The following is a 22,257-nucleotide window of genomic DNA, read 5'->3' on the forward strand; positions in this document are numbered from 1 at the left end:
GTCTTAGGATGGCTTCCTACAGAGAGAGGTGTCAGAGCTCCGTGGGTTGGCTTGCAGATGTCCCTAGCTTCAGAGCGCTCTGGAATTCTCCCCTCGGCTTCTGTCACCTGGCTCCCGTGTCTCATAGTGTCCAGAGACATGTCCCTATGCTGTCTCCCCCTGGTTCGGGAGCCTCTGTGTTCCCACGTGCCCCTCCTATGTGCCCCTCCCACGTGCCCCTCCCAAACTACCTCCTTCCATTTTAGCCAGCTTCCAGCCCCTGTGAACTGCAGTGGTCTGGCCCTGTCCCCAGGTGTACACACACATGGATATGACCCATTTGCCACGGAAACCACTGAGAATCGTGGAACCAGGAGTCCTGCTGTTCTGGAGCCTCTGCCTGGCAGAGAGCCAGTGTCTGTAGCTCCAGGGCCCTGTTCTGCCTGCCAGTGACTGGCTGTGTGGCCCCAGGCAGCCTCTCTGGGTTGTTTTCTACCTGGTAGTCAGCAGTGCTTCCCTTACAGGTGCTGAGAAGGTCACACGGAGAATGTCGGTGGAGCTAAGACTCCAGAAGTCACTTGTATGTCAATAGCTCCCTACAGATGCTGTAGATTATCTTGGGAGAAGGGTTGGGAGAGGTTATTCATGGAACAAGAATTTAAGGTTCAGAGAGGTAAACGGCACTGCCTGCGACTGCACAGCCGGCCAATGCTGACAGCAGTAGGTGTTGGGGAGGGATCGGCAGGTGCCAGGCCAGGCTCTATGGCCCCAGAGAGTGGTAATGGGCCGAGTTTTCTCTCATTACAATTAGGCTCAGATATCCCAGCGGAAGGGATATCTGACCATCGCACTGTGCCTAGAGAGTGGGGGACCAGAGTTCTCTTGCCCTGGCCCAAGCAGTGGCCCCCGTCCTGGGCACACAGGGATGGTTGGGTGGTACATGACTGCCTGACCTCTCCAGTCTCTGTGTCTGAGACCTGAGGAATCTGAGACCTGTGAAACCAGAAGCTGAGACTCGAGGAATACCACAGTGGAGGGGGTGCTGCTAGTGGAGACACAGGGAATCCCCTTGACCACCTCCACCCTGGCGTTTCACCAGGGTTGCTCAGAAATGCCCTAAGGTAGCCCTTGGGATCTAAGGCGGATATCTGATCGAGCGGCTCCTGCCTATCTCCTATTCTTCACACTCATTTTCACACTTGATTACACTACACACAGGTCCTGGGCAGGGTCACCCTTCCTGGACTCTTGACCCCTAAGCCCAGCGTAGACAGGTGCCGCCCAAGGGGAATTCCCGTGCTTAGGAAACTCAGCATCAGAGGGCGCTGTAGGGCACCATCTCTGCACAGTGTGGCTCACACACAGACACACACGCACTTGAGGTGGGTAGTGTTGGAGGGCCTTTTGTTTTGTTTTTTTGTTCTCGAGGCAAGGTTTCTCTGTGTAGTGCTGGCTGTCCTGGAACTCATGCTGACTGTAGACCAGGCTGGCCTTGAATCCACAGAGATCCGCCTGCCTCTGTCTCTTGAGTGCTGAGATTAAAGACATGTGCCTCCACTGCCAAATATGTTGGAGGTCATTGATGACTCTGGGAGGGAGCTTTTCTCTACAGTGTGTGAAGTTCCTGATGGCCTCCTGTTATCATTGTAACAGCCCTGGAGGTGAGGAAAGGGAACTTGGAGGCCTCGCTGTGACCAGCATTCACATTGGTGCTGGGCCAGCCCCTGTACTGGGTGCTAGGAATCCAAGGAGGAACCACATTTGGCCATTGCACCATTAAGGAAATCTGTAGTGCTGGGGAGCCGGGGGAGGGGGTACTGCCCAGCTGCCAAGGGTTAACCTCTCGGGGATAAAGGAAGGAGGGTGCAGGTAGAGCCAGGCACACAGGATGTGCCTTGGGGCATCATGAGGTGTTGTGCAGTTGTGTAGATTTTGGTGGAGCTTGCAGAGAGGAGATGTTGGGGCAGGAGGTGAGGAAGTCAGCAGATTCCCAGGTCATGCCCTGGCATCCCCGGTGACATATAGGGACCACGGAGCATCCTTCGGGGCAGCCGCTCTCAGTCTACCGCATCTTACGCCTCTCACCCACACGAGTTCATCCGCAGATGCTGATGGGTACGGTCCTAAAGGAGAAGGAATCGTTTGAAAGATAGATAGTTACAGGGCTGGACAGATGACTCAGTGGTTAAAAGAGCGTGTTGCTCTTCCAGAGGAACTGAGTTCAGTTCCCAGCATCCACGTGGTGGCTCACAGCCATCTGTACCCCCTGGCCTCTGCAGGCACCAGGCATGCAAGTACACAGAGACATACATACGGGCAACATACCCATACATGTTAAATATACTTTCAAATATGCATAGTAAATATATTTACTATAATACTGATATGCAACCAAAATGTTTTAAAGTAATTTAAAAAATGTTTGGAATCCAAAATTCTAGATTTGAGGTTATTTAGGTGTTTATATATTTGTTTGATTTGTTGAGCGTTTTTAATCTGAAAACCCCAAACCCACAGATCCAAATTCCTAAATCTTCTGAACATCACGTCAGTGCTCAAAACATTTCAGATTTGGGAGTCTCGCTTTTCAAATTACGGCTGCCTACCTTGATTCATTAAATACACAGTGCAGTTTCAAAGATACACACATGTCCGTTTGCTTAAAGAGAGAAGTTCTTTGTAACCACGGCTCAATTGCTCTTGCTTCTTTTCATTTTCTCCTGCAATATATTTGTTAAAGAAACTAGGTCATTTGTTATATGGATTTCTCACTGGGTGGATTTTGTTGGCTGTGTCCTAATGGGGACGTTTGGCATGTTCTCTGGCTCCTGCGCTTCTGTAAGTGGCTTGGTAAGATTGAAGTCCTCTTGCCTTTCTCTCTCTCTCTTTCTCTTTCTTGTGATGTTAAGTGACCATTGGATAATGGTTTTCAGACAGAATGTCGTATATGAAGCCAGCCTAGAACTTGGTATGCAGCCATGTGGAAATTTCTGGCCGTCTTTCTTCTACCTCGCAAATTCTGAAATGCCGGGCGTGAGAAACCACATTGGGATTATTTGGTGCTGGGGATCTGACTCAGGCTTCCCACATGTTAGGCAAGCACTCCGCCAGTGAGCCACATTCCTAGCCGTTATTAGTGCTTTGAAACAGGGTCTAGCCCAGGCAGGCCTAGAATCCATCTTCCTGTCTCAAACTCCCCAATCTCTGCCCTACAGCACAGTGCATCCATTAATTCGTCAATGGCTTCAGAATAAAAGGGACTGAATTTCATCCTTTCTTCCACACTGCTGCCTGGGTTATGTTTTCAGACAGAGACCCCCTTCCCTTGCTATGCAGAGAAAGGCGGGGTAATGCTTCATTCTTTCTCTTTGTATTTCCCATCTCGAGAAGTCGGTTGCTTTGCTGCCCTTCTCCGGTAGGGGCTGTTCTGAGTCTATGACCTCATGAGCTTGAACACATTGACTGCTCAGTGCATGGCAGTCCCTTCCGAAAGCTCAGGTGCATCTATCTGTGGTAGCTTCCCAAATCTTCCGGCCTAGATAGCGAGGCTGGGAACCTCCTTGACTGGTGAGGTAGCCGGATGTGGCATGTGGGTAGATGTGCTTGGACCGTCCCCTCCCACCCTCACTGCCCAGCAGGCAGCACAGAGACCAAAAGCTACTCTGAACCCACCCCGTGCCAATTCTAGTGGCTATGATGCAGGAGGGGAAACTGAGGCCACCAGGGATCCTGACTCTGGATCTCCGGCCCTGGAGCCTCATTAACTGCTTCTTGGACGACAGTAGGCTCTGGGCCAAACCCTGAGGTTTACTAATGAGGTCCTGGCTTATCTCCCATGCCCTTTGAGGGCTCCTCCTCCTCCTTCCGTTGCTGTCCAGAACACCCAGTGCGGAGTCTCAGGGGAGGAGGCAGGCCCTTGGGCATGGCTCTCTGCCATTGGGTATGATTCTGTATCCTTGGGCAGTTTCCCTGTTCCTCAGCTTACCCATCTGTGCAGTGGGATGACCCCACCTTGTATAGGCCCCATTTTTTTTTTAATTTAAATTCTGTCTTCTGCCTTCAAAGAAAGTTAGGGAGGCAGTGCAAGAGGTTAGGGCAGAGGTCAAAGCTCACAGAGTCGGGTGAAGGCAGAGGTAAGGAGAGGAAAGGAAGCAACTGGCGATACTGGACCATGCCTGGTTTCAGACCTGGGCCCAGGTTGCTAAGCCGGTGTTGGAATCCTGCCTGTGGCAGCCTTGGCTAGCGACTTCCCAGGGAATCATCCTGCATAGCTGTGAGGTGGGGGTACCACAGTAGACAGCTGTGTGCCTGGCACCTCACAGGGCTCCTTCCAGAAGAGGGGTGGTAGTGCTTCTCCCGGAGTTGGCATCTTCATCTCCCTAGAGACAGCCCTCCTTTGCGTGTGTCCCCGTTGATAGTGTAAATTGTGTAAACAACACATCCCAAATGAGTGTGAGGGCGGAGGCTCCGACCAGCACAGCCTCTCGGCGAAGCTGCAGCTGTGTGCCAGCCCAGCCTGTGTGTCTGGGCGCTGCTGTCTGAACCGGAGTGGCTTTCTTCTAGAAGGAACTGCCTGTGCTCCGGGTGGGGCTCAGTTGTACTTTGTTCATACGCAGCGGAGTGAGCTGGTTGTCCTGATGTGGAGGGCTGAGTGGCCCCCCTGCCTGCCTGCCACCTGCTGTCAGAGGACCTCTGTTTGTCCTCTTGTCCTTGAGGACACCTCTGCCAGCTCCTAGGACATCTCAGAGCTGTGACCAGCACCAGGATACTCACTATTCTCTCTCCCCTCCACACCATGGGCACTTTTGTCCCTTCCTCTCCTGCCAGACTCACAGCTTCTTGTGGGAATGTACTATGTCTGGGTCATCTCGGTCCTCAGTATCTAGCAGAGTCCAGGGTCCACCCAGGAGTTCATACAGCTAAATAACTCATCTGTCAGTACACAGGCCTGGGTTTGAATCCCAGCCTCAAACCCAGCTCTACCTGCCTCCAAAGACCATGTGCTTTTATTGTTGTTGTTTTCCTGACGCATTAATTTTCTCACCTGTCAAGCTGAGATGGAGCCACTGTGAAAATTGCACTGACCTAATTTGTGTCAGGCCCAAGCCCTGGCGTTTGCAAGACACTCTATAAATACTAGATACTAGAGTCCTAAGGGCTGTCTGTGCGTTCGTTGCATGCAGTCAACATATGTGTAACACACGTGCACCTGGGCCAGGTGGATGTAAAGCAAGAAAATAGGAAGCTCTGCCCACGAGGAGCTCCACCCATGGAAAGCTCCGCCCACAGGGAGCTCTGCTCCCAATGCTTTTAGATTTTATCCAACTTTAGATAACATCCAACAAGCGCTACCGGGCACTTGGTGTATTAACCCAGTGAAAGTATGGATTTTTAGGAACGTGTTTGGCCCAGTGGGGTCCTTGTCTGGTCTAGAGTTAAGGAGGGCTTTCTGGACAACAAAATGGCCACTGAAGGAGGAATTGTGAGGAATGAGGGCAAGGAGCTGGCCTAGGAGCCCAGAGCAGGTCCAGTCGTGAGGCCAGGTGGAGCACCCCTTAGGAGAGTGACATCGTTTGTCCGTTTTCTGCTGAGTGAGGACCAGGGTGATTGTGGGTGTCAATGCCGTTACAATGTCTGTGAGTCAGAGATGGTGAGGGGAGCAGGGTGGTGCTGGTGGGAAGGCAGGGGCGGAGAGGACCCGCTTAGGTGGAGAGGGAGACAGAGAGGAGGCTGGCATGGCTGCTGGCTTCCAGCTGGGGCTGGGTTGGGTGGCTGGGGTGGACGGAACAGATGTGAGGGAGGCTTGCGGGGAGGGAAGCCTGTGGCTAGAAGGAGCCTGAGTCTTTGACTGTGACAGATATGGAACCCAGGTCCCAAGACTAAGACCAGGACAGTGCTGGCAAGTCCTGCAGTACCCATGCAGTGGTGGGATGGAACCCCATACTCCCGTTTCTTTGGGGTCATGCACTCCCTATCTCTCAGGAGCCAGATGCCTTTCATTGCCCTCATCTTGTCTCCCTAGGTCATCCCAGACTGGAAGGAGCAGGAATGGGACCCCGAGAAGCCTGATGCTTATGCCGGCATCTTCCATTTCCACTTCTGGCGCTTCGGGGAGTGGGTGGACGTGGTCATCGATGACAGGCTGCCCACAGTCAACAACCAGCTTATTTACTGCCACTCCAACTCCAGAAATGAGTTCTGGTGTGCCCTGGTGGAGAAGGCCTATGCCAAGTAGGTGTGGCCAGGCGGGGTGGCCAGGTGGGTTGACCAGGCGGAGCTGTCTGGGTGGGATGACCAGGTGGGTTGACCAGGTGGAGCTATCTGGGTAGGTTGATCAGATGGAGCTATCTGGGTGGGATGACTAGGTGCATTGACTAGGTGGGGCTGTCTTGGTAGAAAGACCAGGTGGGGTTGACCAGGTGGAGCTGTCTGGGTAGAAAGACCAGGTGGAGTTGATCAGGTGGAGTTGTCTGGGTAGGTTGACCAGGTGAGTTTACCAGGTGGAACTGTCTGGGTGGGTTGACCAGGTAGATTGAATGAGTAGGGCTCTCTGGGTAGAATGACTAGGTGGGGCTGTCTGGGTGGGTTGACTAGGTAGGTTAACCAGGTGGGGTTGTCTGGATGGGTTGACCAGGTGGAACTGTCTGGGTGGATTGACCAGGTGGGTTGACCAAGTGGGGCTGTCTGGGTAGGTTGACAAGGTAGAACTGTCTGGGCAGGATGACCAGACTGAGTTACCAAACCAGTGTGGACTGTTGCTAGGCTTCATGGGCCATTAGGAAAGGCTCTGTCACAGAGAGGTGAGGGCCTGGTGTCTACAGCATGGTCAGAGCCTAGGCCCGAGGACCCTACCTGCTAGGTCTGTTAGGGTGGAGTGGAGACCGAGACTGTGCGGAGAGGAACTGGGAGAAGATGAGGCCCAGGCAGGCATCATGCAGCATTGGGTGCAGGGCTGACACTCAGGGTTATGGCAGTAGATCTTACCCTCGAGTGTATATTGCCAAACTCCCCTGGGGACCTTTCCTGGTCTGGATGGCAGACCGTGGCCCAGATGCCTGTCTTCCTCTTGTAGGACCTGGCACAGAATGAGCAAAGGTGTGCTGAGGAGTGAGACATTTGGGGGCAGGAATGCCAGCTGGTTCCAGCCAGCATGGAAGGGGTCTCTCCCTGGGTTCTCTTCCCAGGCCTTTGGAGGGTGTGTGTGTGTGTGTGTGTGTGTGTGTGTGTGTGTGGTGGGGGTGACAGAAAGTGTGAGAGGAATCACAAGAGTTTGCATTCAAGAGCCTACATGGAAGAGAGAAAAGGAAAGGAAAAACGAATCCAAAACAAAACAAAACACCTGAGAATTTAACCCTACGAAAGCAGAGCCAGTCCCTTGGTGGCCAATGTGTTTCCACTGCCATTGGTGGGGCTGTGGTGGAGGACCTCCTGCTGGCTAGGCAAGTGCTCCACCTCTGAGCTACAGTTCCAGCTCTTGATTTTGTTTTTTTTTAAATAAAGTTTTATTGATTATATATGCACACACACACACACACACACACACACACACACACACAGTACTTCTTGCTAAGCCACCAATTCTTTGTCCAGTAACTACTGCCCACAATGCCGTCACCATTTCCTGAAGGCGTAAGTCACAGACAATCCCACACCAGTTTGGAATTATGATTAATAGAATGGTTATTTATTCAAAGGGGAAAAAACTTACAGATTACCGTCCCAGACAACAGCCCCTCCGCGCGAACAGGAAAGGAGTCCAGGAGCCGGAAGCGGAGCCGGAAGCCAAAGAGGGAGTGGAGGACAGCCGCTGCTTTTTTTAAAGAGAGAGAGACCACGCCCCAATAGGCTGGTAACTCAGCGGCGATTGGCTGAAGGAGCGGAAGGAACTCCCACAGCAATTGCCTACATCCAAAGTCTTCCCACGCACGCCCCAGCAGAAATCCTCCCTCATCAGTCAGTAACTCTGTTTTCCTCTCCCTGACGACTACTGAACTCTGTTCTTCTTGTCTATGAATCTATCAATCCTGAGCACCTCATATACAGGAAATCCTGCTATATTTGTTTCTCTGAGTCTGCCTTCTTTTACTCAGCATGATATATTTTTTAAAAGATTTATTTATTCATGTATTCTATGTGTATGAGTGCTCTATCTTCATGCACACCAGAGGGAACATGATCCCTTTACAGATGCTTGTGAGCCACCATGTGGTTGCTGGGAATTGCACTCGGGACCTCTGGAAGAGCAGTCATGTGTTCTTAACCGCTGAGCCATCATATTTCCAATGTTCGGCTGTGTTGTCGTTTATTCCAGCACTTTCGGCTGGAGCTCTCAGTCATGCTTAATCTGTTTGCAGACAGACAGTTGGGCAGCGCTCCCCTCTTGGCTGCTGTGAACGGTGCCACTGTGATCACGGGTGTTCAGGTGTCTAAGTCTCCGCTTTGATCCTTTTCCAGGGTTTCCCAGCAGTGGAACTTCTGGGTCATGTGACATTCAAATACGGGACTCTTTAAGGAACTCTCCGTAGTGGGTGCACTATTTTATGTTTGCTTCTCTCTCTCTCTTTCTGTGTGTGTGTTGTACTTAAGCACATTTGTGTGTGTGTGCATACTTGTACACACGTGTGTAGATGTGTGCACACGCGTGTGTATGTTCATGTGTGTGCATGTGGAGCCCTAAGGCTAGAAACATCCTGGCTTGCTCTTCCCCTTTACTCCCGAAGGCAGGGTCTCTCAGTCTAGCCCAGAGTCACGGATATGGCTAGTCTTGCTAGCCAGCTTGCTCTCGGGATCCCGTCTCTGCCTGCCACGGTTGGAATTACAGGTGGACCCCCATTCCCGCTTGCGTTTACTTGGGTTCTGGGGATTTGAACTCTAGTCCTGACAGTTCCCTGACAATTGCTTTAACCGGTGAATCACCTCCCTGGTTCTTCTTTACTTTTAAGTTGTGAAACGAGTGTATGCCTTTTTGAGCAAATCCAAAAAGTATGGGACAGAGAAGCCACGCCCCTTCCTGCTTCAGGCATCACGACTGTTGGCATCTGGGCCTCCAGCCACCCCTTTTAGTCTCTGCACCCCGTTTTCTCTATCAAGGGCAGCTCTTTCGGTATCATTTTGTTGGTGTGAGACAGGCTGTCATGCAGGCTTTTCCCAAACCCACTGCATAGCAGAAGCTGGCTTTGAACTCCTAGCCCCTGTGTGGAGGCTACAGGCCGGTGCTACCAGGTCAGCTTCTTTTAACATCTCCGATGCGTTTTTGTTCACAGGCATCCTTACAAAGCATGGCACCGTCTTGTGGGCTTGTCTTTACCATGCTGTGCTCTCTGCTTCTCATGCTTAGAGTCCCTGTGTCATTATATAGTAGATTCCCTCAGGGAAACTGGCTACAGATCTCCCAGTTCTACACACAGCCGTTTCATCTCTCCAGGCCAGAAACTACTTTATGGAATTATTGCTTACCCCTCAAAACATAACTGGAATTCAGCGGTCCTGCATTTTCAGGCATAACAAGCAAACACTACCATTTCTCTCTACCCCAAAGGTTCTTTTCCAACACTTTCTAGAATGTTCCAGAGCGTAGATACAGCATTTGTTTTTAAAACCAATTCCTTCTAGTTGTACATTTTTATCATTATGAATTATATAACTTATGCAGACTTATTGGGAATCTGAGTCCTACAGTGGTGGCTGGAGTTAAGACCTGCGCTCCATCGTTGGCCCTGTGGCTTGCTGCAAGACCGTAGCAGTTGGCTTGATTGCTGAGCTTCAACAGATCCTGTAGGAGGTGAAAGAGTTAGACCCGCCTGGGAGTCTGAACTGGGAACCCCCTGCCTGTCGTCCCCCAGGCTGGCGGGCTGTTACCAGGCCCTGGATGGCGGCAACACGGCGGATGCTCTAGTAGATTTCACGGGCGGTGTTTCGGAACCCATCGACCTGACCGAGGGGGACTTCGCCAACGACGAGGCCAAGAGGAATCAGCTCTTTGAACGGGTGTTGAAGGTGCACAGCAGAGGTGGCCTCATCAGTGCCTCCATCAAGGTAGGAGCGCAGAGTACACCCGAGTGGGGCCGAGCCTGGACCCGGGCATCACACCGACCCTTGACCCCATGGCTGACATACTTGGAGAGCACAGCTCCCCTTCCTTGGTACTGAGCAGCAATGCAAGTCCAGGCTTAACCGCCTGCACCACGCAATGCTCCAACACCGTTTAGACTCCCTCAGACTTCTTTGGGTGCTTGCGTCCCTGCCTCTGAGGCACATTGTCAAGGCAAACGGTGTCAAAGCGAAGGGCAGCTGGAAGGGGGCAGCAAGTCCCTAGGGCCAGTAGCCTGAAGCCGGTCTTCAAGGCTCCTGTGCTCAGTCACTGCTAGGAGTTAGGTGGGTGCATTGGAGTCAGGGTTTGAAACTGTGGTAAGGTAGCTTCTGTGAGCCTGGCCAGCTGACTCTCTAGAAACGTGGAGCCCTGGTTTGCGGTATCTGCTGAGTCCCGTGGAGTAAATACTGCCATCAAGGTCAGTTTCCTATTGCCCATGTTTTCACAAGCAGCTCTTAAAATTTCTGAGTGTTATCACCAGGCATGGTCCCGCACGTCTGTAATCCCCGTACTTGGGACCTGGGAGGCAGAGGCAAGAGGGTTGCTCCAAGTTCAAAGTCAGCCGAAACTGCAAAGAGAATTCTAGGCCACTCAGGCCTATGTATTGAGACTTGAAACTTTCTAAATATATAGCAATCGGCTTCACTGGGGCAAGTTGACGCCAACCTACTCTGGGATGGCATCTGCAGGTGGTTGGTCCCCTGGGGTTCTGACCCTTAGCAAAGTCAATTCTGGGTCTATGCAGCTGCAGTTCCCACTGCTACCTGAAGGGGGTGTTGCGGCTCCTTAGTCTAGCTCCAGTGCCTTAGTTTGGATTCCAGTGTGACCCTCCTGTCTGAGCTCCTTTGTCCTCCTGCAGGCTGTGACAGCAGCTGACATGGAGGCCCGCCTGGCATGTGGCCTGGTGAAGGGCCACGCATACGCTGTCACTGATGTACGCAAGGTGCGCCTGGGCCATGGCCTGCTGGCCTTCTTCAAGTCAGAGAAGCTGGACATGATCCGCCTGAGGAACCCCTGGGGCGAGCGGGAGTGGAATGGACCCTGGAGCGACACGTGAGGCCCCGGGCCCGGGGTTGGGGTGGGTGCAGGCACAGAGGCCAGGACAAAATGTGACACTGGCCTGGTTGGGTCTTGCGGGGTCTGGGGCAGGCGGCCTGAGGAAAAGACAGGACACTTACTTTCCAGTGTGTGTGTGGTGTCTGGGGGTGGGGTCACCAAGGACAGTGGCCTGGAGAAGGTGAGCTGACCTTGACCTGTGAGGACACCACAGAGACCAGTGTGATGCAGACGAGAGTGGGGAGGGAGGCCATAGCTCCCCAAATGCTCTGTACTTGGCCAGTGGTCCCGAGGGGTCGAGTCCCTCCTCCCAGCTTTACTCCTTGGCTTCCTAGCCCTGGCAGGAAGACAGATCACAGTCTCCAGTGGGAGGGAATGAAAGTTTGTAGGAACTGGGTCAGGCATGACTTTCAGCTTCCCTAACCACGTGGCTTGGCTGTGTCTTGGGGAGTGGCCCTGGCAGGCCACTCTTCTTAAACGGTTTCCTGATGCTCACATCCCAGCTCGAAGGAGTGGAAGAAAGTGAGCAAGGGTGAGCGGGAGAAGATGGGCGTGACTGTGCAAGACGACGGCGAGTTTTGGTGAGCGTTCCCTCGTCCCGAGTTTCCTGGGGCCTGGCCGGGAAGGTGTGACAGGCAGTCAGAAGCTGGGACTCCATCGTCATCATCAGTTTGCTCCGTGGCCACCTCTCCAATCTGTTCCCCCCTCTGTAAGATGGGTCCTTGTACCCCATGTCCTCTCTGCACACCTGAGGGACACTGGAACTCTTCCGACTCCCAGGCTAGTCCTAGCAAGCAAGCCACAGCGCCAGCAGACGGTCACCTCAGGACAGCCATCTCCTTCGACCAACTTTCTGCCTCTGTTCCCAGCCTTTGTCTCCTTGTGTCTACCCTGCATCCATCCCAGGTCCATCCCCCTACATCCAGTCCTCTGTATCTATTCCCTGCATCTTTCCCCTGCATCCATTCCTCTGTATCCATCCTCTGTGGTCCGTCATTCCCTGTATCTGTCTCACATTCCCTGCACCCATTGGCTAAAATCCTATTCCCTAAATCTGCCCGTCTGAACCCATCACTCTGTACCCATCCCTTACACCCACTCTCTCCATCCATCCCCGCACCAACTCAACCCCCTATGTCCATTCATTCTTCTGTATACGTCCCCTTATCTGTCTCTGTACCTGTTCACTCTGTAAATCCAGTCATTTCTGTCTCCATTCCCTCCTCCATCCCTCTACCTCCTTATTCCCCTGTATCCATTCCCTTCTTCATTCCTCTACCTCCTCATTCCCCTGTATCCATTCCCTCCTCTAGCTCCCGTACCTCGTCATTCCCCTGTATCCATCCCCTCCTCTACCTCCCTCTACCTCTTCATTCCCCTGTATCCATCCCCTCCTCTAGCTCCCTCTACCTCCTCATTCCCCTGTATCCATTCCCTCCTCTAGCTCCCGTACCTCTTTATTCCCCTGTATCCATTCCCTCCTCCATTCTTCTACCTCCTCATTCCCCTGTATCCATTCCCTCCTCCATTCCTCTACCTCCTCATTCCCCTGTATCCATCCCCTCCTCTACCTCCCTCTACCTCTTCATTCCCCTGTATCCATCCCCTCCTCTACCTCCCTCTACCTCCTCATTCCCCTGTATCCATCCCCCTCCTCCGCCCCCCCAATGCCTGTTCATTCTACTGTATCCATTTCTCCTTTTGCACACACCCCTCTTCTTGTATCCCTTGAACCCATTCATTCCCTTACAGTCCTCCCTTGAATCCATTCCCCCGGCCGTCTGGACTCTGTTCTGGTGCAGTGCTGTTCTTCACAGCACACTCGATAGGAGATTCAGCCACCTATGTGAGGGGAAGGTACATGGTACCGGGTGTGAGGTAGATACTGCGCAGACCCCAGGCCAACCAGGATCAGATGTTGGTGATACTGGCATCCTAATGAAGCCCCTTTTGCCATGTGGGTGAGGCTAAGCAAGACCTCCAGTCTGCACTGCTGTGGACACAGTCTGCTTTGTGCAGTCTGACTCGGGAGTCAGATGAGTTAAATTAGTAACGTGGCTCCTCCATGGAAATGGGCTGCTTTTATAGAGTCCCTTCTCATGTATATTCATGTCGTGCGCTTTCCCTGGTCTGGCCCATGCTCCTCAAGGTGTGCCTGGCTACTGCCTGGAAGTAGGCATGGGGGTGTCTTAATTCAGGCCCTACAGCAGCCATGGAAGATAATGGGTAACAACGAATTATACCTGATGTTCATGGGTGGTGAGAAGAAACTGTCCGTCAGTCCGGACATCCTCACTTCAATCTCTGGGATCCGCATAGTGGAAGGAGAGAACCAGCTCCCCTAGGCTGGCCCTGACCTCCGTTGCATGCCATGCACACCTGTACCCGCCTCCCAATCAGAGCTTAACCCAGCAGTACGGTATTAAGATGCGCACATGGGTTGTCAACAGTCACAGCCAGCCCGCCAGCTGTTCTTTGTATTTGTAACAGTGTTGCACCCTTTCATCTTGCTCAATCCCCAGCCAGGCAACTGTTGCTAGGCTCATCCGCCATTTACAAATGAGGAAGTTGAGGCCCGAGAGAGATTTGGGGTCTTGGTAGTATTGTGTCTAACTTGCTTCTGTGGAGCTGTGGTTAAGGGCATTGTGGGGTTCACCCAGCTCCGTGCCTTCCTGCACACAGGATGACCTTCGAGGACATGTGCCGGTACTTTACCGACATCATTAAGTGCCGCCTACTTAACACATCCTACCTGAGCATCCATAAGACGTGGGAGGAGGCCCGGCTGCGTGGCGCCTGGACGAGGCATGAGGACCCGCAGCAGAACCGCAGCGGGGGCTGCATCAACCATAAGGACACTTTCTTCCAGAACCCTCAGGTGGGCATGTGCTAGGTCCCCACCCTGTCCCATCCTGCAGCAGCTGTGAGACCTCACCCCTTCCCTGCCAGGGGCCCTTACATCCCTCAGGAATGACCCTGACTGTCTCTGAGCCTTGAGGGCCGGGTGGCCACTGTCTGGGGTCATGATGTCCCAATCTTACTGTCTGTACTGCGTGTGGTCACAATGAGGACACTGGCTCTCGGGGACTTAGCTATTCCCAGGAAATGTTGCCAGGTTGTGCCCACCGTGGGAGGTCACCCCAGCAGCTTGTTCAGCCAGTCATAGCCCATGTGCTTAGTCCTTAGACTCAGTGTGTCCTTATTGAGTGCCAAGAGTGGGCTAGGCTCTGAGGTGAGCACTTACCACCATTGAGGCCTCCCGGTCTTCAGACGGGGTAGTCACTGTAGGAGTTAATAGGTTCCTCTCCCAGTAGGGGACTGATTTGGAGAGCTGATGGGGGTGGCCCAAGCTCATGCCAACAACATGGCTTAGGCTCTTGGGAGCACGGGAGGTTGACCCGGGTCTCACCATGGGTCTCTTTTCATGGCCACACCTGCAGTACATATTTGAAGTCAAGAAGCCAGAAGATGAAGTACTGATCTGCATTCAACAGCGGCCCAAGCGGTCAACTCGCCGAGAAGGCAAAGGCGAGAACCTGGCCATTGGCTTCGACATCTATAAGGTGAGACCTGCAGGCCAGTGGGACTTGTGGTGAGGGGTACTAGCTGTTGGCCTGGGCTCTGAGTGCCTGCTGGCCCTGCTGGCCCTCCCTTAGGGCTGAGCTTTTCCTCTCCTGCAGCCTCTTTTGGGTTGGAAGCTTTGCAACCTCTTGGGCCACCAAGTAGGCGACCTGTGCAGAGATAGGTAGACTCAGCTCTGGCCACTCCCCTTGGCTTATTGTCCTTCACATGTGATGCTTAGTATAGGGGGACAATTGGCATGACAGGTCCCCACACATATGCCAGCTCTTGAGAACCTACTGAACCCACATGGGTGGGAGATACTGGTGCATGCTTGGTCCCCATCCTTAAGTGGTTATGACAAGACTGTTTACTTGCCCCTTGGGCTGGCTTATGCGTAGTGTGTTGACGTGTTGTGACACTCGGTGTCATGTCATGGTTTGCACCGATTTGACTGTAGCATACAAGATTGTATAGTATCCAAGACTGTCTGGGATGTGCTGGCAGCTGGCGGTGTCATTTCATGGATTTGGGCTGGGAGTTAGGCATGTCTTGGTAAGTAGGCCCCCCAAACTACAAAGATAAGTTCTGAGACTCCCAGTGGGTGTGCCAAGCTGCAGATAGCACCACACCATGGCCACAGTGAAGACAGCTCCTGAGCGGCTAATGTGTAGGTCCAGAACACAGTACAGATGCGCTGGCCAGACAAGGGGATCATGGCCTGGTTTGACAAAGTGAAACGCTGCGGATTTCAGCACTTCAAATTATCTGTGTATTTTCCTTTTGCTGTTTTCAGAGCACGGTTGACAGTAGGTGACTGAAATCGTGGAACTGTGGTTACGCAGGGGTGGGGGTCGGGGACAATAGCACTTTGTGACAGAACTCCAGCGTCAGGCTGGGTGTGGTGGCACATGTCTGTAATCCCAGCACTTCGGAGGCAGAGGCAGGAGGATCAGGAGCCCCAGGACAATCTTAATGACAAAGCGAATTCAAGGGACTTTGCCTCAAAAGCATAAGCAAAACCTGAGAAGAGTAGTCCCAGGCATGCAACCTGGTGACATCATCACAGTTTATCCTTGCTGTGAGGAGAAGGGTCCACTCCCGTAGGTCATCGCCAGCCTACGTGGCGGGCCAGCAGAGCGTCAGTCCGCGTGAAGCAAGAAGAAATTCCAGTTCAGCACAACCCAGTAGCGGGTGCTGCTTCAAACTCTGAGAGTCGGGCAGCGGGTGGTTGATTTCAGGCGTCTGTAAGCACAGTGCAATCTGGGGAAAAGTTTCCTGATGGTAATTAACTCAATCCTGTGTGTACAATAAAGGTTAAGGCGTGACTGCATGTGACACCTTCCATAAAGACAGGCTCTCTAGTTTGGCTACATGTGACATTCTAAGTCTGTGGGAGGGCTTGGCGTGGTCTCAGGCATACAGGTAGTGCAGAGGTCACCAGGCTGGAACTATCTCCACTCCCAGCCTCCTGGGTAGAGGACAGGTTATACATTCCTCCCTTTGAAGAGACAACCCTGCCTGCGTGACATCACTGGTTTCCCTGGGGTTTCTCTGTGAGCACAAGGACCTCTGTGCTTCTTCACCCTTCTCCTCTGCCCTAGCCAAACACTGACCTAATTTTGTCTTCATAGATTCTCTAGTTCTGGACATTCCCAATCCATGTATCCTACTGAGCCTTTCGTAGTGGCCAGCGGGAGGTGGGATAGACTCGTGTGTGGCTACGTGTAACTGCGTGTGGCCGCGTGTGACCCATCTCCCCCTGTCTCCACACAGGTGGAAGAGAACCGGCAGTACCGCATGCACAGCCTGCAGCATAAGGCCGCCAGCTCCATCTACATCAACTCGCGTAGTGTCTTCCTGCGGACGGAGCAGCCCGAGGGACGCTATGTCATTATCCCCACCACCTTCGAGCCGGGCCACACTGGCGAGTTCCTGCTGCGCGTCTTCACAGACGTCCCCTCCAACTGCCGGTGCGCAGTGCGCGGTGTGCGGGGATGAGAGCTGGGCCTGGTGGAATCTGCAGCCCTCCCCTGTCTGTGTCCGCTCAAGGCTTGGCACCCAGGCATCGGCATCCTCAGAGATAGGCATCCCTTGCCTCTCTCCTCCCCTGCTGGCCTGCCCAGCTTCTCTTAGTCTTGACTAGGAGCAGCGACTCAGTTTATAGAGTGATTTTCCCTTATTTTGTTTATCTTCTCACACCCCAAATGGCAGGCCTAACCACTCCATCATATAGATGAAAATAGGGACCAACTCTAGAAAGAGGGTCCGACACCCTTAGACCCTGTCTGTCTGTGTTAGTATGGGCTGAGTCACCCACCCAGCTGGATTGTCACCCCTGTCCCCTGCCCCATGGAGACTGGCTTTGGGGGGCAATGGGCACTGCTGAACCCATTTTGAGGATGCGGAATACTATCTATAATGCCCAACAGAGGATGTGGCATGCAGGAAGTGCTCAGTGCACTGTGGTCCATGAGGAGGATGGAACCCTGCTGGGGGTGGGGTGCAGGCGGGCGAGAGAGGCTGGAAGCCTGTGGCGTTGGTGGTTGGGTCTGCCATGAGGTTTGGCTTAGGATTAAGTGGATGTTTGCAGTAAGTACTGCCCCGACTTTGGACCTGTTTTCTTATCTTGCTGCCTTCTGCTCCCCCCCCCCCCCCCGCCTCACCCTGTATCAGGGAGCTGTGTCTGGATGAGCCTCCTCGCACCTGTTGGAGCTCCCTGTGTGGCTACCCTCAGCAAGTGACCCAGGTCCATGTCCTAGGGGCTGCTGGCCTCAAGGACTCCCCGACAGGTGAGCTCATCCGGAGGTTACCTCAGGCCCTGTCTGCTTCCACACAGACCCCAGCCCTTATCGCTCTGCAGGCCCAGCCATCCAGGAGGTGATGTGAGCCTCTAGAGAGGCCTTCCCTAGAGCCACTGGGGGTTCAGGAAGGCTTCCCGGAGAGCAGGCCTTTCTCTAGGCCAAGGTGTGAAATGTATGTGTAAGAAGAGGTGGGCAGGGACTGCAGGCCAGAGGCCACCTCCACGCCTCCCTCTGCCTGGCCCTAGAAGGTAGAGGACTCCTGTCTGGAAGGTGGATCAGGCTCCTGTCTCCCTTCCCCTTTGTGACTAAGACCAGATTAGCCGGTCCCCTCCCAGACACCTGTCCTGTTGAGCCCTGCACCAGCTCCGTCCTCAGCCCAGCTCCCCATCCCTTCTCCAGGGGCAAACTCATACGTGATCATTAAGTGTGAGGGTGAAAAGGTTCGCTCGGCCGTACAGAGAGGGACCTCGGCCCCAGAATACAATGTGAAAGGCATCTTCTATCGCAAGAAACTGGCTCAGCCCATCACTGTGCAGGTAAGGTCCTCCCATAAATCCATCCTGTTCCCTCCTGAGGCCCCCAACTCTGAGGGCTCAGGGAGCTAGCTAGCTTCAGTGGTCTTGCCCCGCCCTCTCCCAATCTCCACCCCCAGCCAGTCTGGGTCTGAGAGGCAGCAAGGCTGGCTCCCAGCTGGGGTCAGTGGTTCTGCAGAGCTCCCACCAAGTGTCACTTGGGAAAGTGATACTGAGATCACGTGTGACTTGTGGTTGTTTCCAAAGAGGCCTGAGAAGGGAATCCGAATGCCAGTGTCCTTGGGCACAGCTCCTTGGGCACGGCTCCTTTCTCTCAGGACGCCTTCGGTCCCCCAAGCCCAGAGCAGCCTCTCTCTGGGTGAGAAACCATCTGTAAACAAATGTGTAGCACCCCAGGGGAGCTGCTAGATTTTCCAAGTGTTCGTAACGGTGGATCCCAATGGGGCAAATCATAGCGTTGTAGATACCGAGGCTGGAAAGGACCCTGAAGGGCAGGTGATTCAACCTGAATCTTAAAAATGAGGTGTTGGGTGTGGCCGCGCACATCTTTAATCTCAGTACTCAGGAGACAGAGGCAGACAGAGCTCGATGAGTTTGGGGCTAGCCTGATCTATATAGGAAGTTCCAGGCTAGCCAGGACTAGACAGTGAAACCGTGTCTCAAACAAACAAAGGAAAAAGAGGCTGGGGGCAGAACCAGGTCAATTCCGAGTTTACCCCCTCAGTTCAAGCTGGTGGCGAGAGTGTAGGCTTTCTACATGGTAGAGAGCTTTGACCCGGGCCCTGAGACTCTAGAAGAGGGCATCCCTCAGCCCAGGACTATTGAGGAAAGAGACTTCTAGGCCCTGCCCTCACACCCTACCTGCCACAGGCTACATCCCTGGTCTTGGACACACCCCTCCCCTACCCGGCCTCTCCCCTCAGATCTGGAATCACCGAGTTCTGAAGGACGAATTCCTGGGCCAGGTGTGCCTGAAGACGGACCCGGAAGACCTGCAGGCCCTCCATACCCTGCACCTCCAGGACCGCAGTCGCCGGCAGCTCAGCGACTTGCCGGGCACCGTGTCTGTGCGTGTCCTCAGCAGCACCTCCCTCACGGCCGTGTGACACCGGCCCGCTCGCCCGGCCACGCTAATTCTCACTAGTCCTTGCATGTCCGCACCTGACCTGGGACCAGCCCGGGAACCAGACACAGGGGTGGGGTGGCCCTTTCCCCACTCCTCCACTGACCCACTGCGTGACCTAAGGAGAGCCCTGCCCCTCTCCGAGCCTCCGTGTTTGGAGGACGTCTTCTTGCATAAGATTTCAAGTAGCTCTCTACCCAGTGGGCTCTGCTGCTAAGGGGCTGTCTCAAAAATGTTTCCCCAGGCCCTAATGTCTGCCTAGGAGTGCCAAGATGTCACTTGTTTACACACAAACTGCCATGTCCCAAGCCCCGCCCCTCTCCGCCCCTCCCTTTGTTTTCTAGCTCCCCTTCCAGGTCTTTGCTCTATAGCTTACAGTAACCTTAATCTTATCTTCCTGCCAACTTTCACAGTGTTGAGATTATAGGCACGTACCACTACACCAGTTTATACGGTGCTGGGTCTCAAACCTAGGGCTTGGTGTATGCTAGGCAGGCACTCTATCAACTGAGCTACATCTCCGGTCCCATACGCCCCTTTTTTGGGGCTGTCTTGAAGGAACGCTTGGTGGGCATCCGCTGGGCCGTATGCAGGAGGCATTTGCTCCTTGTCTAATGCCCTCTCCCATCCATTTAGCTACTCAACATAGATTTGCCCAATAAACCCAAAGAGCCGTCCTAGGCCTCCCTATCTTCAGGTCTTCTCGGAGGTAGACACCCCCTGACTTCACCCCCATCTCTTACAGAGCTGTGGCCACACCCCTGAGAAAGTGTTATTCCCCAGCCTCTGCCTGTGATGTTGGGAGGAGTGGCCTGGGCCAGGCAGGTGGATGGAGGGCTCTGGGAGACCCTAGGGGGACACACACTGCCTCTGTTGAAGGACCTGGGTGTTTTCTCAGAGGAGAGGACTCCAGAGTCCAGGGTGGGTGGTGCCAGGCCTTCGGAGTGATGTCATCTGTTGGGTGTCACAGGCAGGGACTCGCCTCTCCTGGCCAGAGACCTCTCTACCAGCATCCCCCAGACAGCAAGGAGGCCACCGTGTTCTTGCTGTGCAAACCACCAGTATCCCTTTCAGTCCTCCACATTTGAGAGTCTTAGCACTTAAAAAGGCAGAACTCCGTGTAAAGGAAAGTCTGCCCCTACCCACCGTTCTTTCTAAAACTCATTTTGTTAGTCCTCGGCTTTTATTTTGACACTGAGTGTGAAAAGTCACAGGTGAAGTGGGACCTGCGTGGAGGAGTCCCGGAGGAAGATGGAGACAAGCGTGCTGGTTCCTGGGCATCCTGAGGCTGACTCAGACTGCCTTCCTGAGGGGACTCTTGTTCAGTACTGGTGCTGTGGCTCACAGGGTCCCTCTTGTGCCCTCCTTGGGCTTCCAGACCAGGCTTAGAAGATTAGGTCAACAGCAGCGATTCCTTTTGGGAGTGTGACTTTCTATCTCCGGCCCCTAGTATGTGATCCTCTTCCCGGCTGGAGGTGCTGGATTCTGACTGCCATCTTGTTCCTTGATAGCTCTGCTCTTAGCCTGAGACGTGGCCATGGGAAGGGCTAGGCAGCGAAATAAAGATCAGAGAATTCCTCCTGCACAGTTGGGGCTTCCCTTCAAAGACCTGGGCCTGGATTGTGCATGCCACCATGAGCAAGTCACTTAAACCTCCTGTGCCTCAATTCCTCCCTCTGCAGCGTGAGGCCAGTGACTCCTGTTTGTGGGGACTCTTACAAGAATAAGAACGCGGTCACACCACTTCCGCACTACTGCGTGTCTCTGTATCATATGCTCCACACGTTCCAATAACCACTTCTCAATGGCTACTGCAGACAAAGACTGCCGTCGGGAATGGAGGAGTAAGCACCCGCTATGCCGTCTTGGGTCTCAGGGCCTGGCCTGTGGGTCTTAGCTCAGCCATATCCCTCTGAGGCACAGGGCAAACCAGGACCAAGAAGCGAACTTGTATAAGCTTCTCCTGGTGATGAGCCACTGCCTGCCGCCTCCAGCAGAACCGGGCCAGTAGCCCTGCTCTTGCTTCCTCCTTCTCAAGCTAGGCCAGGCTGGCTCCTGGCTGTGCAGGGACCTCTGGTCCCCAGGAAGCCGTGAGGACTGGACAGGGTAAGGACAGTGTGGAGCAGGGAGAGCGGTGGCTTTGTCACCCTGTGCACCCGGGAGGCTCCAGTGTGCCTGTTGCAGGTGCTCAACCCTGCAGCCCACACTACAGGGACCACCAGGACATGGCCTTCCCTCTTCCAGGTCACCACGCCCTGGGGTCAAGGGCATGTTATCTTCTCAGAATAAATATTGACTGCCACTCTTGAAAGACCTTCCTGTGTCTGTCTGCTTCATCTGTCCACAGTCCTGTGCCCGGGAAGGAGGAAAGGGACAGAGTAGCTGACCTCGGGCCAGAGGGATAAGCGAGGAAGGACTTGGGAGTCCCAGGTGAGGCTGGCCTTGCTGCCTGCCTGTTGAGCTCTGGGGCATCCTTCAGGTTCCCTCCTGTAAATCTGTGGGACTGGTTTTGCTGAGCCCTGCCCATCCCGGGCCCTGGGGAACCCTTCCAGCAATTTGGGAAGATGCACAAATCCTCTGATCATGACACCGTAGTAGCGTTCTTGATAGGATAGCACGGGAGCCCATCTTCGGTCCAAGGCCTCTGTCTTGGCCCAGAGGAGAAGAGACAGCACAGGTCAGGGACACAGGTGACCTGAGCAGATATGCTGGGAGATACAGGTCGCTAGAGCTCGGAAAACATGGGCGGGGCCACGAGCGGAAGCCGGGCTGGGACTGACGCAGGCGCAGGCGAAAAGGATGACCGCACTGATCGATGGGCTGTGAAGGGGCGGGAGGTGGCTGAGCGTGGTGTGAGCTAAGGCCAGGTCTGCAATGGTTCGGACTGGTGCCCTAAAAAGGCTCAGGCGCTGGAAATCTATGTCCCTTCTAGATGGCGCAGAAAGCAGGCTGTGCCTGGAGAGGTAGGGTAGAGTATGAGCTGGTGAGGAAGGGATTAATGCTTTCTCGACAGGCAGGGTTGCTATGATAGGGACCGCCATGCTGGGTCTTAGGTTTCTGCTCCCAAACCGTCAAGGTGAGCATCTTTGGCAGACCACCTGATCTCAGGTG

General features: G+C 53.8%; 1 protein-coding gene across 6 annotated transcripts in view; it reads left to right on the forward strand.

Annotated features, from left to right (window-relative positions):
- Capn5 (calpain 5) overlaps positions 1-21,460 on the forward strand; it is a 55,046-nt gene extending 33,586 nt beyond the window's left edge. For all 6 annotated transcript variants that reach the window (XM_087901478.1, XM_087901481.1, XM_087901479.1 and 3 more), the window contains exons 4-13: positions 6,002-6,210; positions 9,822-10,014; positions 10,929-11,122; positions 11,629-11,706; positions 13,808-14,003; positions 14,566-14,688; positions 16,463-16,659; positions 17,363-17,478; positions 17,890-18,026; positions 18,947-21,460. In XM_087901478.1, coding sequence (XP_087757604.1) covers positions 6,002-6,210; positions 9,822-10,014; positions 10,929-11,122; positions 11,629-11,706; positions 13,808-14,003; positions 14,566-14,688; positions 16,463-16,659; positions 17,363-17,478; positions 17,890-18,026; positions 18,947-19,129 — 1,626 coding nt within the window. In that variant the 3' untranslated portion in view covers positions 19,130-21,460. The remainder of the gene's footprint in view (positions 1-6,001; positions 6,211-9,821; positions 10,015-10,928; positions 11,123-11,628; positions 11,707-13,807; positions 14,004-14,565; positions 14,689-16,462; positions 16,660-17,362; positions 17,479-17,889; positions 18,027-18,946) is intronic.
- The last annotated feature ends 797 nt before the right edge of the window (positions 21,461-22,257 follow it).

The sequence above is a fragment of the Myodes glareolus genome, chromosome 24, assembly GCF_982192425.1.
Source record: "Myodes glareolus chromosome 24, mMyoGla1.1, whole genome shotgun sequence".
Classification (NCBI taxonomy): domain Eukaryota; kingdom Metazoa; phylum Chordata; class Mammalia; order Rodentia; family Cricetidae; genus Myodes; species Myodes glareolus.